This window comes from Zonotrichia albicollis, chromosome 13, assembly GCF_047830755.1.
Source record: "Zonotrichia albicollis isolate bZonAlb1 chromosome 13, bZonAlb1.hap1, whole genome shotgun sequence".
Taxonomy (NCBI): Eukaryota; Metazoa; Chordata; class Aves; order Passeriformes; family Passerellidae; genus Zonotrichia; species Zonotrichia albicollis.
In genome coordinates, this window is record NC_133831.1 from 20,587,822 (window position 1) to 20,603,981 (window position 16,160).

Consider the following 16,160-nt stretch of genomic DNA (forward strand, 5'->3'; position numbering starts at 1 on the left):
ATAGAAAGGAAATCATTTTCAATCTAAAAGCAGTTGGAAAATTCATGATGTGTACTCATTAAAAGTGCCTTCAAGATATCAAGACAGGCTTTCTCTGTAAACGCCAGATGAATGAGAATGGTAAGCAGCAGCTATGATGTTCAACGCTTCAATGAACACAGTTGGTTTTGGTTTATGCTGCCGGGTTGGCTTTTTTAATCAAATCTCTATTGCTTAAAAGAGTTGTATATGTACTAAAAGTAGGAAAGGAGTAGAGTAGAAAATCTAATCCCACCTCTGTGTAAAGATGGAAAATACTGATGTTGCTTTGTGAGCAAATATTGGGACAGTGAAGGCAGCACTTTTCTTTTTTAATTACTAGCTGCTTAAATGCCTCAGTGTGGAAAGCAAGACTCTTCACTCTCTCTATAAGGAGAAACAGTATCAATTCTTTCAGCACCAACTGAAGCCCCAAATTTTGCCCAACCTGCAAAAGTACTGCTCACAATCATTCATCTAGGGCTGCAAGGGTGAACAGGACTGTGTTGGGCTCTGAGTCAAAGAGCCTTCACCTTGCTGCGAGCAGGAAGATAAGCACAGCTCTGAGTTATAATAATTATTTTACATTATAAAAGTACCAAAGCTGCTCTGTCAAGATTTGGTCCAGTAGCTCCAAAGCCACCACAAGCTTTACGATGGATTTCAAGAGGTGATGGCTAAAATCCCAGTGATCCTAATCAAAAAGTATAGGATGGAAATTCTACATATGATACTGTAAGGGTTTAATTACTTTTTATACAAGTGCCATTAAATTCACACAAGGATGATTTATCTACTTTATTCCAAGGAATCAGTTTCTTACAACACCTGACCAGCAAATCTTAGTCACAGCAGTATTTGTCTTGAGCTGCAGCTGATCAGCCTCTCACCCTCTGCTTTTCAACACAGGAAACCCAGGAGGATGTTTTAAAGAAACAGGTGCAGTTATCAACATTTAAACATCACAGATGCTAATTAATCACCAAGAATAATAGTGACCTGGCTCAGCTTTTCGTGAAGCCACCTCTTTATTCTGCTGCTTCAGTTTTAACAAAAACCTGTGTAACAAACTTTTCTTCTTACTCCACTTTTATAGAGTGAAATCCTTAAAGGAACCAAAACATAAAATAAAATAAAGCATCAAACCTTTGGGAAGGCTCATTATTTCTATTTTCCAGGTCTGGAGAAAGAAGAGATGGATTATGAGCAGTTACAGGCTCTTCTACTGTTCCTAAATCTTAATTATGTTTTATACTCTGCAACATGCTTCATAAGGAGTTTAACTTTAAGCATGAGCTTAAGAGCCATTGAATCCAAGGAGAAGAAGGCAAATTGGAAGAATGCTGGTAACCAGACATGGTCTCCTGGCAGGCCACAGGTATCATTAGCTTATCTCCAGCCTGACAGAGGCCATTGACACCTGTGGGAGATTTAGAATGGATTGATTTACCTGGACTTTTACTGGTGTTTATTTTTCTGTTGTTTAATTTTTCTGCAATTAAAAGGCATGAAATGTAAGCAGATTTTTACCTCTGAGCATGTGCTGAATCAGTATGGTCTGAGTATCAGTGGGCCTGAAGATGAATTTTTGCAGTGCACAGTGAGGGCTGGAATACAACCAGGTCAGCCCACAGGGACCTGTGCTCAATCCCAATCCCAACATCCATCACAAGATCAGCCAGGTGAGTGTCTCTGTGGTGATGCTGCTCTTCTCATCCACCAAACCCCCCAACAGGGAGCTGCTGGAACTACTGTCTTTTTGTGGGCATCTCCAATCCATTGCACAGGCCCACCTTTCTTCTCAGTGCTTTGATTCCAGTCACTTTCCAGTGGTGTCAGAGGTCAGAGACAGATCAGGGCCATGTTACAACATCTACCATCCCAAGAGCAGTAAGGATTTTGTATCTCTATCCTTGACCCCAAGATGCTGCAATTTAAAGAGCCTCGTGTCAGAAACAGAAAAAAATCAATCAAACTTGCAGAATCACAGGCTCGAAATCATCTCTCCTGCCCTTTCCTTCTCCCCAGGCTTTTAATTTTGCATGGGATTTTTTGCATGTCCATTAAAATAATTCTTACCCTAAATTAGTATTGACTGTAGCTCTGGATCTTCCAGTGAAAGAATTTGAAGACAGAAGAATCACAGCATCATAGAATGGTATGGGTTGGAAGGGACCTTAAAGAGCATCTCATCTAGTTCCAGCCTTACTGCTACAGGCAGGGACACCTTCCACAAAGACCTCACTGGACAAAGCCCCATCTGACCTGGCCTTGAAACATAATTCTGATTTCCTCATAATTGTGATTTTCCTCATAATTCTGATTTCCTCATGCCTGGTGCAGCCAGCAAAGTGCCCTTGATCCTCAGCAGGGCCTGCACGAGCCCACAGAGCCCCACATCCCAGGGATGGCTCCCTCCTGTCTCTGGGATTTTCTGTGAGGATCCTGAAAGTCTCTTTTCCATTTGCACTGCCAGGCTGGGCCTGGCTGGCTGTTGAGAACCAGTAGCAGAGAGTGATTACATGGCCTGGAGTCTGCATAAAAATGACAGTCCTGAACCAGTGGCAACAAGCAGAAAGCAACATTTGCCCTCAAGAACAAGGCCAGGACAGGGCCTGTATGTGCACTGCGCCCTGCAGGGACTCTGCAAACCTGTCATGTTATTCCCAGTTGCCTGTTATGAGCAACAAATACAATTCTGGAGGAAATTTTTGCTACACATGAAAGCTCTTACAGTTTGTAATTTTGAGAGTGTTGTCTTTGGGGTTTTTGTGGTTTTGTGTTTTGTTTTTGTGGTGGTTTTTTTTGTTTGTTTGTTTTGGAGGTGTTTTTGTTTTGGTTTGGTTGTTTTTTTTTTTCTGATACTCTCAACCTGAATGCTATTTTATTTCTTCATTGTAAGGCTTTTTGACTTATTCAACTGTAATTTTCCTGTGCTGTCTATGAAATGCTTCTTGTTGACTGAACCAGATTATGCTGATACAGAGTGCTCATGTACCCTTGCATTTCCTTGGCTCCCAGATATTGACTGGAGATCTGTGTCATTAAAACCATGCTTCCCCACATGAATGCCTATTTGGAGACTCTGTTCTGGGTAGGCCAGCAACTGCTCCCTGTCAGGGTTTTTTAAGGGCGCAAGTTGTCCCAGAATACATAGTGTATGTAGTTTGTCTCAATTTATATAGATAACCAATTTTTTGTCATCTCCTTGTCTTTCATTCGGTTTCCTGCCTTCAGCAGCAGAGGCAGGGCTTGTGCAGTGCTCTCCTCCCACCTGGAAGCACCTGAAATCACCCTCCTTGGGAGCCAGGCTCCCACAAGAGTTGTGTAACTTTCCAAAGAGGTGACCTTCCTCCACTGCTCAGGTTTCTGCTTCTCAGTCCATCTGTTTGTTTGGTCCTCGTGTGCTTCTGGCTCCCTTGGAATGGCCCTGGAGATCTGAGTTAGTACCCAAGATAAAAAAAAGATAAGGCCAACAGTCTTACCAATGCAGATGGAAAGGATTTGAAATCACCTTTACCACTTTTGTATGTCAAACAAAACTCTGTCCAGTTAGGAACACATTTTGCATTTTTTACAAATAAGGTTACCTCATACTGGCAATAGATTTGATAAGTATAATTGCACTGTAGTTCTATAAAATAAAATGTAATGCAAAACTTACAGTTTCCAATTACACAATAGTAATTGTGAATAATTTCAAAAAATATCTGGCCTTTTATATGGCTATTTCTAACCCTGATCTTGTGCACACTATATAAACACCATCTGTAGAGAAGGTAAGACAACTTCTGTTGGAGCACAGAAATATAAAAGTGTACCATCGACTTCTCAGTGAGCGTCCAGTTAAACAACTATTGTCTGTACCTTCTAAACAACATTGATTCAGCAACTCACCTTTTGGACTCACACTCCTGCTTTATTGCATCCAAGCTTATAGACCTTCTGTTCTTTCTGTTTATTGCCAGAACATTTATGCATGTGCTCCAAATCCCTACAGCACCTCCATCCCATCCTGCCTGGGCACGTGCACCCCACATCCTGCCCCAGCCCCTCCCTGTGCAGCTTGATTATGCACCAGCAGTTGACACAGGGCAGTGGTTTCCAAATTCTTGCTGTGAAAAGCTTTTGAGGTGTTTCAGTAGAAGGCTGCTGGTTGTGAATACGAAAGCAGGGGCTCTCCCCTGTGCAGAGGCCCCTTCTTAAGTATAAAGTACAAACAATGAAAATGAAAAGCAATAAAAAAAGAAAGATCTGGGCTTTCAATGCTTCTTAGGGTCAAGCACTAAACCCTCTTTTGACAGCTACACAACCCACACTTGTTCTCCTCAAGAGAATTTGACCTCAAGTAAGGAATTGAACAAAGTGCATATTTTGTCTACAGTGGACAAATACATTGTTCTAAAGCAACAAACTGCAGATAAAATATACAGATAACGATAGGGGAAAAATCCACACTCCCTAAAATGAAACCCCACTGTAATTTATGCACATTTAAAAAAATAACAAAGTGGTTTTTATTTCACTGACTTTGTATTGTATGGCAGAAGCTTATTAAAGCATTATATTTCTCCTCTGTTATTGATTAACCAAAGTCAAATAACATTATCATTTTGCTTAATGCATTTAAAGCACAAATATTTTCCCAGATGCTCTGCACAGGCACTTTGCAGATTTCAGTGGAAGTTGTTTACATGTTGAAACACTGAGCCTGGATAGAAACACTTTGCTGTGATAGCAACACACACCCAACAGTTTTCATTTTCTCAATTCAGAAGGAAAATTGCTGTTCCTCCCTCTCCTTAAAATTCTCTTTCTCCAAGAAATATTCCTACGTCATTGGAAAAAATTACAAGCATGCTCATAATGGCTGCATTTCTCTGTCCATTTTCAGCTAAGCCCTGCTCCAAAGTATCCTGAAATGATTTGGATTATTTTTACAGGCTTCATGGGCTCTTATTTAGCCCTGAGTGCAGCACAAAGCTCGTGTTGATTTCTGAATGCCGTGCTCAGTGGTGCTGCTGCCAACAGGCCCCCCCTGGCACCAGGAGAGCTCCTGCCCCAGCAGAGGCTGCAGCTGCCCCATGGCCACAGGGACATGGGGATGCAGTGAACCATGGTGGGCTGCTCTGCTCCCTTTGAAATTATCATTTATACCTTCCTTTGACATCTAATACCAAAGGGGCATAAAATGAGATGAGCATGGAGCCCGTGCTGCACCCACATCCCGCTGTGCCTGGTGGGACCAGCACCCATTCCCAGTGGGAGCTGCCTCTTGTGCAGCTGAACAGGCAGGGATGCAGAATTGTGCATCAGTTCTTTTTTTTTTTTTTTTTTTTTGCTGATCAGCAGCTTTGGAAATGGAAAGAAATAATTGGAACAAACTCCACCTTCAGTTTAAAGCCAAGTACAGCTACAGGAAACACCAACAGAAATGACTGTGAAAGTGTCATGATTTTTGTTCAAGGATGCTTAATTTGTCCAGGCCTGCTAGCAAGTTCTGATCGTTTTCTGAAGTGAAGGATAACTTCATTTGCCTTGGGTTAAAGGAAGAAAGGAAGAAAAAAAGAGATTGCCCAGCTTTTACAGAAACACAAGTATCTAAACTGACACTCAGAATTACATGGATTTCACCACAGGCTCAAGATTTGCTGTAAAATACTTGTCTGCTGTAATTGACCAAAACTCTTATAGATTTATCTGCCACCATTCTATAAGGGAGAAAGTCTGTTTACACAAGGATGATAATTATCACTAGCTTCATCTATATTCTGTCAATGCCAAGGCATGCTAAGCAGTAACCAAATCCTTTGACAGTCCGTGCAGCAAAGCACCTAACATGTTAACCCCAAAATCCCCAAATGCATGCCTAGATTTATGTATATCTTAGACATTTGCCACATACAATTAAGTGCACCCATCTGGACATCTCTTTAGTAAAACAAATATGTATTGTGTATGTGCACAATCTATTAATCTCCTTGTGACCCACAGGAACAGGAGGAACATGAAGGAGGGTGAAAGAGGAGAAGTTCTTCAGGACCAGCTTTCCACAGGTGGTGAGCAGATAGGAGCAGGGCGTAAGATTTTATTTATTTTATATATATGTATGTAAACATGCACATCAGAGCAGCAGTGATAATCCCCTGATGAACAGTCCATACAGCAGAATTTTCCAAAATGAGTTCTGATTTCCAGACACTGAATATTCTTCACTTTCAAAATTAGGAAGAGGAAAGTAAGGAATGGTACAGCTACTTACTATTTTATAAAATTTAATGGTCAATTCTTATGATTCCTGGAATATCAAAACTAATTCCAAGATTAAGGACCTTTAACTACCAGCAAGAAAATTATAACACAAGGGGTTTATTATGTATGTACTTAACTTACTGTTTATTTTGTATGTGCTGATGCAATGTATATGTTTGTTATCAGTACAGTATGGGCTGCAGCACTAAACTAAACCAGCCTGCAGTAAATACACCCTTTAGGTTTCACAAATATTGCCAGCAGGTGCCCTGGCACTTTGTTTGCCTGCATTTACTTCTCTGTTTTGTAAATACAAATATTTGGTTAAGGCATCTGCTCAGTCAAGAGCTGTGACTGCTGATCCAGGTAGAAGTTTTCAGACCTGTGCACAGTAGAATCACTTCTAAATGACTGCAGATACAATTCCTCATCAGGTGGGTAATTCTTTACACATTTATGATGAGTCAGTCATTGAACCAGCATTAAGGTTAGAATACTGTACTGTACTTGAAAATGAGACCCATGACTTGTTTTGAATTGAATATAATAAAAGAAAGTGCAGAAAACATAAGATTACTTTTAGGTTCTGATTATTATTATAAACACTTGGATCTGTTTGGAAAACAAATACAATGTTTTGCAATTAGACCCTGACCTATAAAAGCACTTGAGCAACTGTGTAACAGAGCATATGAGTAGTCACTTCAATGAAATTACTACCTTTATACATGAATTATCAGCTCATTTTAAATTATTTTCTGGATGAAAGCCTCTCTTTTACAATTAGAACAGCAGAGTTACAATGATGTAGCAACTCCAGTCTGGAGAAAAATAAGAGACCAAAGGTAACTGCATCATAAAGATATTCCTGGAGAGGAAGGAGAATAAATGATAACCGGAAGAAGTGTCCATATAACTGCAAGACAAGTATAATTTTCTGTTCAACTTTTTTTTTAACCTAGAAGATAAAAATAAATTTAATTTCAAACCTTCTAAGAAAACTCTCCATTGCTTTGGCTTGTTTAGGGCCTGAAGATGTTAATGCTCCAAGAACTTGGACAAAGCCCACTGTTTAAAATACCACTTCTGGTTTTTAACTGAGGTAAACAGAATGCATTCTAAATCTCCAGTGTAGGCTATTGAAGTGTCACAGCAGCTCGTTCAAAGCAATACATTCACTTCTCAAAGATTTTTGTATTATAATCGAAAATTCTCTCCCTCCGATGCACCTGAGAAGCATTAACTTCTTGGTGACTTTAAGAACCAAATCCTTTAATACAAACCTAGCTTTTCCCACAGGCACTTGAAAATATTTAGCATTTTTTCAGTTGGATGCAATTTTCATAATAAAGTAGCTCACTTGGCTACCTGACACCACAGACAAAGACGCCGAGTGAGCAGCTCCTGCCAACTCAGAGCATGATCGCAGCCCTCAGTCACATATTAAGTAGGCTTTGAGACATCCAATTGCTTTAACAATGCAAGCAATTTATGCATTATATATTAGTGTTATATATTTTTTCATTACTCATAACCCATGTATTTTCTTCTGTAACGTCCAGGCACAAGTCTTTCACACCCCATGTCTTTCAGTCAGCCTTAGCAGAGCAGACAATAGTTCTTATATTTATGTAACATTTAAATTCCACTTCTTTGACCAGTTTTAGGTTACCAAAGCAGCCCTTTGGTATTATTCTGAATGCCTCTGGCCCATCCCTGTGGATGCTGCTCCATACATTTGTTTAAAATTTCACTGGCAAGCCTCACAGAAATGTGTGGGAATGACAAATATTTCTTTCTGTGACAAAATGCTCAGCCCCCGTCTATCAAATCAGAAATGTTCATAGTTAACTGCATTTCTGGCAGTTTCAAGGGTACAATTGTAAAACTACAGTATATTTTGTCAAATCAAACCCTACAATGATCCCGGTTTACTTCCATCCACTTAGCCTATTAACGCAGGCTAATACTGCATGTTCTTGTGGCAGCAAACCCTAAAGTGTACCAGGAGACTCCAGTGATAGATTACATGTACATGCTGTGTCATATCCAATTAACTCAAATTGACTGTGTACTGCATTATGCTGTTAGTGCATGGAAGATCAATAAATATGGAGAAAATCCAACGAGGCGCTCTCCATTCCCATCCAATTCTAGTAGGTCTGAGACAGATCATGCTCCTATGATGTGTGTGCTGCTGCTGAAGAGGGCAGGTGGTGCATAGACACCATTCAAACTTGGCCTATTCAATCTAAACTCCTCTAACTCGCCATTCATGCATAGCAAAACACCATCTGGTCCTATTTTGCCTCCAGCAATCACAGCTGACCAAAAACGATAATAACAGCTGTTGCAAAACAAAAGCCAAACAAAGGGGGGAGGGAAAGGTTAGAATGCAGTCCAGTGCTGCAAAATACTCCATGAAGTGAGAAATGAAAAAGGAGCCATTCAAATAGGAATCCCCATTGAAAAGAGTCAGTGCAAGACTTGTGGTTAAACTTGAGATATTTAATCCATCTGTCCTGCAAACCACAATGGTCAGGTGATAATATAAAATTGAGATTATGTTGCACAGAGGTATTTAAAGGCTTTGTTCTCCAAGTTAGAAACTAATGACCCTGTGTCAGCTAAAAATTAAACCTCCTTATGTTCTTTCATCATGTGTCAACCTGGGTTAATGTGAAAGTAGAATGTGGTTAACCGAGGTGATAAAGCATCTGAAACCTTGGGAAAAGAAGGGAGCAGTTAAGTGCTTGTAAATGCTACGAAGGAAAACATTCTTAAAAACCATGCAAGACACTGAAACCATACAGATTATTGCATTTTTCTTGTATAAATTGCATATCAAGTGATTTAAACTAACAGTTTTATTTATGACCTATGATAGCACAGTTATTCACTTAGATTTAGGGAACATGAACACAAACTTGCACAGTTTGAAACACAAGATGTTCTGCAATATGCTATTGTGGGTAATGCAAAATATAATTTTGTGGCAAGCAGGGAGATGCTCCAGTTTTTCAAGATTCAAATTTTGATATTTAAAATATACGGTCCTGCTTGATGATTAATTTTCTTTTTTTTTTCTTTTTTTTTTTAGCTGCAGTAATTAAAACTATTTTTCCTGGAATTGAACATCAGTAGTTCAGCAGCTCTTAATCAAATGTGATAAAACCCAGGATTTATGAAACCATTTAATGAGTGTAATAACACCTGCTTCTCGCTGCAAATAGTTGAAAACAGACTTCAGTTGTAATTAACTCTTATCACTTGTGACATTTTTCCAACGATACTTCATAGGTCTTCAAAATGACAATTATAGAACTAATACACAATTACTGTCACATGCAGTTTAGCAATTATTTCTGAAGACATTTGTCTAAAGGTTTCAAAAACGACCATAAAATGGTTTCCTTTGTTACGTAACATTGGTTAAAACTGACACACACGAAATCTCTCCCAACCAGCCTCTGTTGTGCCATTTCTAATGCAGACAGGCTTCCTTGCACTTGGAATAAACACCCTCCATCCCAGGCATTATTAGATATCATGCTAAGGCTATTAGGAGCATGGGTAGCTGTCAACTAACACCTATTATGAAAAGCTTCAATTTATATATGATTTCTTCTGCTCCAAGAAATCTATAAATTTATAATTAGAATCTCTTGCTGTTCAATATTTGTACATAATAAGCAGAGTACCTGAGGATGATGAAATATTGAAAGATGAATTCATTATGAAGAAACTCACATGCTGTAGTACCTCTTCCCTCAAGTCTGGCTGCAACTTTTTGGGGATCTCTACTCCATTATTTTTGGGCTGTGCTCTGAGCATGGTAGCCATGCCTCAAACAGGATTAGGATTCTGCTCAGGCTTGACACTTGCTGTTTTTAATTTTCATTTTATCATAAGCAGTTTAAGATTGTTGCCAGTGGTAATTTGCAATTTTTATCAAGACCTCTTCATTATAGCTTCTGACAGGACAGATGCTGTAATTAATCATGCCAGACAACTGGGGATAGTGGTCAGGCTGCACTCACAGCACAGATACTGCAGGAGAAGAAGGGAAACAAGAAAATAGAGGCTCTCTCCTTTCTGTTCAGAGCAAAAATATAGGAACAGCACTAATAACCTGACAACACATTGGATGTTAATGTTTCCAAAGCCTTCACATGAAAGACCTGCCCCCTCCATCCTCCCCACTCCATCACATTCTACCTTAACGAGAACATAAAAGTCAGAGAGCTCAGGAGCAGCCCAAGGCAGGAGCTGGAGCCTTACAGAGGGAGGCCCACAGCAGTAGCTGAGTTTACACCTGGAACTCTCAGATACAAAACCAATTTGTGCTGATTTCCATCTCTGAACATCACAGCTGAGAGACAGGTTCACCTCCCTGTTCCTGCAGCTCATCAGCACGGGCACCATCACTGTTGTGTGACCCCAGCCCTTGCTTTCTCTGGAGTCTCAGACACCTCAGAGCAGTTGCCCACAACTCTGCAGCAGAGCATCTTGGAGGGCACAAGAGCCAAGTTCCCATTGGTACCTGTTCACCCAGAATGTCTGATAAAAATCCAAAGAAGTTTAAAAATGTCCAAGAAATCATTTGCAGAAGGAAATATTTCTGGTTTCTCTATCAAAGACTTACAGCTCATCAGTTTTACCGAAATGTGTTTATTCTATAGCAAGATAAAAGCATTTATTTTAGATAAGCAAAATACAAACAACTTAATTGCTGCTATCATAACTCATAAAAAAGTATAAAACAGCATAAAAACACAATAAGCAATGTAGCAATTAATAATTCATGTTACCAGTGTTTACATTAAAGCCTCATTTATGAAAACTTTACAACACATGATATGAAAACTTACAACTTTTAAAGAAAATATTTACATTGATTATTCAGTTGTGGAGTTTCATTTAAATATTCTACTGGTTTTACAGCGTATTAATAACTTGCATTTCTCATCTTAGCTTTCTTTAATAACAGTTTTATTTAAGTGCATTTCCCTTTTAAAAATACAGTGTATTAAATCTGAAACTCATCACTTTGACACAGAATATAATATTCACATTTGTTCTGTAATTGGAATTAACATAAGAGGGTAAATGTCAATATATATTTTCTTATGAACTATGGCAGGTTTATTTAGAGAAATGAAGTGAAAAGTTGGGTCAAACATTTACGTCCAGTTACTTGCATTTGTTTTTTTGAAGACATTTAGGAGAGAAAAAGAAAAAAAAAATAAGAGCTTTGGCAAAAATCTGTGATTTACTCTATTTTTTCATGACAAAAAATGCCATCAACTAACTCATGTCATACAAGTATGATTGTATGAAATCCAATCATAATTTTACAGGTAGTTACAACTGTGCTTTAAGGGCTTCATGAGTTCATACTGCCTTGAAGTGCATTACTCACTTTTAGAGAAAGAAGGGCTATAGCATATAACTCTGAAAGGCCATTTTGCAGTCATAAGGTCCAGGTATTTTTTAGGCCAGTTGATTCACATATTGTAGGTAAAGCTTAAATAAATTAAAAAGGCATCACATGAAAAAGAGAACAGCATTTTTTCTTTTAAACAAAACGATTTATAGTCAGCTAAAAGATGATACACAGCTACATTGTAGTTCTTTATTGCCTATCTAATAGACACTTTAGAGGATCATTTGATCTGTTATGCATCCCTGCATAACTACCATCAACAATTTACAGTTTTCAGCCAAATATGGTTTACCCCTACCCCTCCATCAACACAAAGCCATGTTGCAAGATTGTTTATCTTCAGAAAATACTGACCTGTGACAATACTTGAGTCTGTGTCTGAGATTGTATTTGTGACTGGTGCTGCTGAGGTGCTGGCTGAGGGCTCCCAATGGCAGGGATGGGAGAAGTGATCTGCGGGGCTCCTGGGGAATGCTGCTGAGGAGAAGGCTGGGACTGGTGCTGCATGTGCTGCATTTGCTGCTGCTGCATTTGCTGAAGCTGTATGTGCTGCAGTTGCTGTTGCATCTGCTGTTGATTCATCTGCTGCTGGAGATGCTGCTGCTGCTGCTGCTGCTGCAAATGTTGCTGCATGTGGTGCTGAAAATGCTGCTGCTGCATTTGCTGCTGTATTTGCTGATGCATTTGATGCTGATGTAGCTGCTGCTGCTGCATCTGCTGCATCTGTTGCTGCTGGAGCTGCTGCATCTGGTGCTGCTGGCTTTGCATGGAGGGGCTGAGCTGAGATGAGGACGGCGTTGCCACCATGTTGGAGCCCATGGAGCTTATCAATGGAGCTGCAATGTTTGTTGGCATGTTGGGGGCAATGGTGACAGAAGCTACAATCTGATTCATTGGCAGTCTCATGGTCAAGGGTTTTGGAGCAATGGCTCTGGAAAGGGGCTGTTGAAGAGTTTGGGGAGATGCCGACACCGTGGCGTGCTGAGAAAGGGAACTATTCAGAATGAGAGAGGAAGACAAATTTGTGGATGCCAGTGTTTGCTGAACAGAACGAATTGTCTGGGCCTCAGCAGATTCTGCAGCAGCCTGTGTTTGGAAGAGAAATTAATTGTCTTTTCAACAGAAAAAACATTGTTACTGTTTACATGGTAATAAAAGTAACAGCTACTCAGAGACCTTTGCCATCTTTTGTTTTCTATCAGAAAAGATCAATCTGCAGTCTGAAAACAACCACTGATCAGCAGTACATTGCATCACCTCTCCATCTGCCTCCCTATATGGCACCTCCAGGTCTTACTTGGACAAAAACTAACTTGTGCCCTTGATCAACACCAAAAAGTCACAGATGTCACACACATTTTGTCACTGAAAGAGCTAGAACAGGCCCAATATATTTACATGTTTTTAAAAAACGCTGCTCTTTGGGAGGCAGCAGCAGCACACACACACGCCCCACCCCATCAGCTACCAACCAATGATCAATTAACTGACACTCTTTAGACATTTACCTGTAATAAATTGTGCTGCACAAGTCTCTATCCCATCCCTACCCTGAAACATCTCACATGAAAAAGCTACAGCAAGGATGTCTTAATTTAGAGGAGATGAGATACCATGACTTTGAGCGTCATTTCCACCTGCAATCTACCCAGAAGTTACTTGGTAGTCCTGGTCCCATGGATGTGGGGAAAAATACATGATTCCTGATTGTTTTGAAAAGGGAACTTAAGATTCACAAAATAATATCTCTCAAAGGTACTTAGAACTCCTGCTGATCTTCAACTTAGCATTGTGATTCTAAAGGCTTTTGGAATATTATCTAAGTCCCAGAGGCAACAGAAAAACACAGCTTCTTAACACAAGAAGAAGAAATCTTCCAGCTTTCAAAAACACATGTATAATTTCTGATGTTGTATTTTTAATCAATAGCTAAAATACACAGCAACTTTCCATATGATTTACTAATGTTCTGCAGTTGTACATTCCAATAAATATTCTCAGGAGTTGAAACATCATCACCCACTGTTACACCCATATTTCAGATGTCTATAAGCACATTTCCATTTATGGTATTCAGATGCAACAGAACTGCAACCTGTATAGTGCTGCTGTCTAGAAAGGCAAATTCTCAAGTAAGACAGCAGAGCTTTGTTTTCTTCACAGGTTTTATTTTAACTCAGGATCCACTAAAATACTCCTTGTGGCTCACTGCCAGCTGGTCCATTTTTTAGTACTCTCCAAATTCAGAGCCACCACACATTTCTTTCCCCTCACCTGCAAAAATACTTAAGCTTTGTCGCACAACAACTGCTCTCCAACTTCACGCAGAGCAAGCCTGTCCTTTGAGAAGCAGCACTTGAGGAAAAACAAACCTCTGCAAACAGCTTGCAAATATTAATGTCAAAAGGTCAGTATATCTTTCATGACTGAATTTTATTTTTGTGATGAAGTGCCTCCACAGCTTAGGGAAGATGTACAATTACAAAGGTGGTTTCTGGTAATCATTAGTATGCCAGGAGAGAGAGATGAAATTATTTTTGCAGAGTCTAAGCAGGGTTCAAGCAGCAGCACAACATCTTGTAGAGCTGTATTACAGAAATGCCATGATTCTGCTTATATTGTGCATAACATCCCCCCCTTGCCCCACATATTCCAATATTATTGTTAAAAGCTAACTTGAATTACATTGAAGGCAACATTAGGCTTACCTTAGAAACAAGGCTTGCTCTGTAGGCAGCAAGTGCCTTTAGGTATTCTTTTTTGGCAGCTTCAGTTTTTCTTTTATATACCTATTAAAAGAGATCACAATTTCACCAACTTCAACTATTAAGATCTTTTCTTTTGCCAGAATGCTCTCAAAATCACTAGCACAGAAACAAAAAACATAGACCAAAACCCCTGAAAACACTCTATTTGAAAGTCCTAAATATTCTTGCAGGTGGTTACAGGCTTTCAGGGCTACTTGCTGGACTTGCAGTACAGTTTATGTTTATTATCAGGAATAACAAAATGCTGCTATTTGACATCAGTCTGAGCAGCAAACTGATTGACAAGACTACTTATGCACTCTTTCCTTGCCCAGAAAACAGTATTTTATTGACTCCAAGTAGCAGGGCTATTAGAAAATTGGGTACTACAAATGCCAAAATGTATCAGCAGTAGGCTAGAATAGTAGAACACACCTGTGCATTTATTTTCAAAACAGATATTTGAACTACATATAAGAAAATCTGTACACCTTTAAAAAAGGTGGATCAAAGAGCTTGGACTTGCCCCAAAGTCAGCATGAGAGAATCCCACTGAGTTAAACAAGAACTGCTAGGCAAAAATTACTAAATCTGTATTTTTAATCATTATTAAATTTAAAGTTCACCTTTAAATCATGTTCATTATCATCTGTTAGATCAGAATAAATTTTCTAAATGTATTTCAGAAAAAAGTACCATTCATCTCTTGCCAAAAGGTGTCCAATCTGGAAACCTGTCCTCTCCTACAAGCTTCTATTAACTCTTACTGGGAACAAACAAGGGGTATTTTTAACCCCCTTTAATCCATGTGCCGCAGTTCCATGTGTATAGAAAGAAGAATAACCCTCAAGGAAGTACAAAACTCATCACTCTGTACCCAGTTGGAATTGCAGATAGCATTTCCCACACAACATTGTAATGAGACTCAGAGGATTGGCTTCAAAGGTTGGAAATCAACACGCTTTGTAACAAATTCATAAGGCAGATCAAAGGAAATGGTAAATATGCTGTACCTTCCTCTTTTCTAACTTATTAATAGGAAACAAGGGCTTTGAAATAGGAATCATCAAAAGATGGTTTTAAGCGGACTCTAGGACACTATAACCTGAGCTCTTTTACAAACTGCCCTTTAAAATTTAAAGACAAATACAGTCATTTAACACTACCTGTCAGCTGTCACAAAGAAAAAAAAATAAAAGTTAGATGCCGGGTCTTCAGCAAGTTCAAAACTCAGTTTAGCATTACAGAGGTGGAGTTCTACATCAGCAAGTAGCATGGGCAACTCAGAGAAGAGGTAGGAGGATTTTTCTACATGGATTACTATTGTTACTTCTTGTGAGACAACCCTGCATCAATTTACCTGTTTTTGTTCTTCTCCTAAACTGTCCCACATAGATGCCACTATTTTTGAAACATCTCCAAACGTAGCATTGGGGTTCTGTCCTTTAATTGCAGCTTGTGTGTCCCTGAAGAAAAGGGCATATGCTGACACTGGCTTTTGTGGCTCATTGGGGTCTTTCTTTTTCTTCTTCTTTGGGGTCTTGGGCTTCTTGCCAGAATCTGGGGCAGCTCTTTTTTCTCCAGTAGCCTAAGAAACAGTAAGAACAAGAACAGTCACTAAATGCATTAAGTAAGTCAGATAAATTGCAAAACAATTATTTACAGTCAGTGGTAATATTATATGGATAAAGCTGTTA

General features: G+C 39.3%; 1 protein-coding gene across 6 annotated transcripts in view; it reads right to left on the reverse strand.

Moving 5' to 3' along the window:
- Nucleotides 1-5,399: 5,399 nt before the first annotated feature.
- Nucleotides 5,400-16,160, reverse strand: part of TOX3 (TOX high mobility group box family member 3) — a 91,971-nt gene continuing 81,210 nt past the window's right edge. For 3 of the 6 annotated variants that reach the window (XM_074551210.1, XM_014268359.3, XM_026794659.2), the window contains 3 exons: nt 15,824-16,051; nt 14,425-14,505; nt 5,401-12,802 (listed from right to left, as the gene is read on the reverse strand). In XM_074551210.1, the coding sequence (XP_074407311.1) occupies nt 12,056-12,802; nt 14,425-14,505; nt 15,824-16,051 (1,056 nt within the window). In that variant the 3' untranslated portion in view covers nt 5,401-12,055. Of the gene's footprint in view, nt 12,803-14,424; nt 14,506-15,823; nt 16,052-16,160 lie in introns of all 6 variants that reach the window. The other 3 variants (XM_074551211.1, XM_014268358.3, XM_005488863.4) reach the window with 3 other exon arrangements.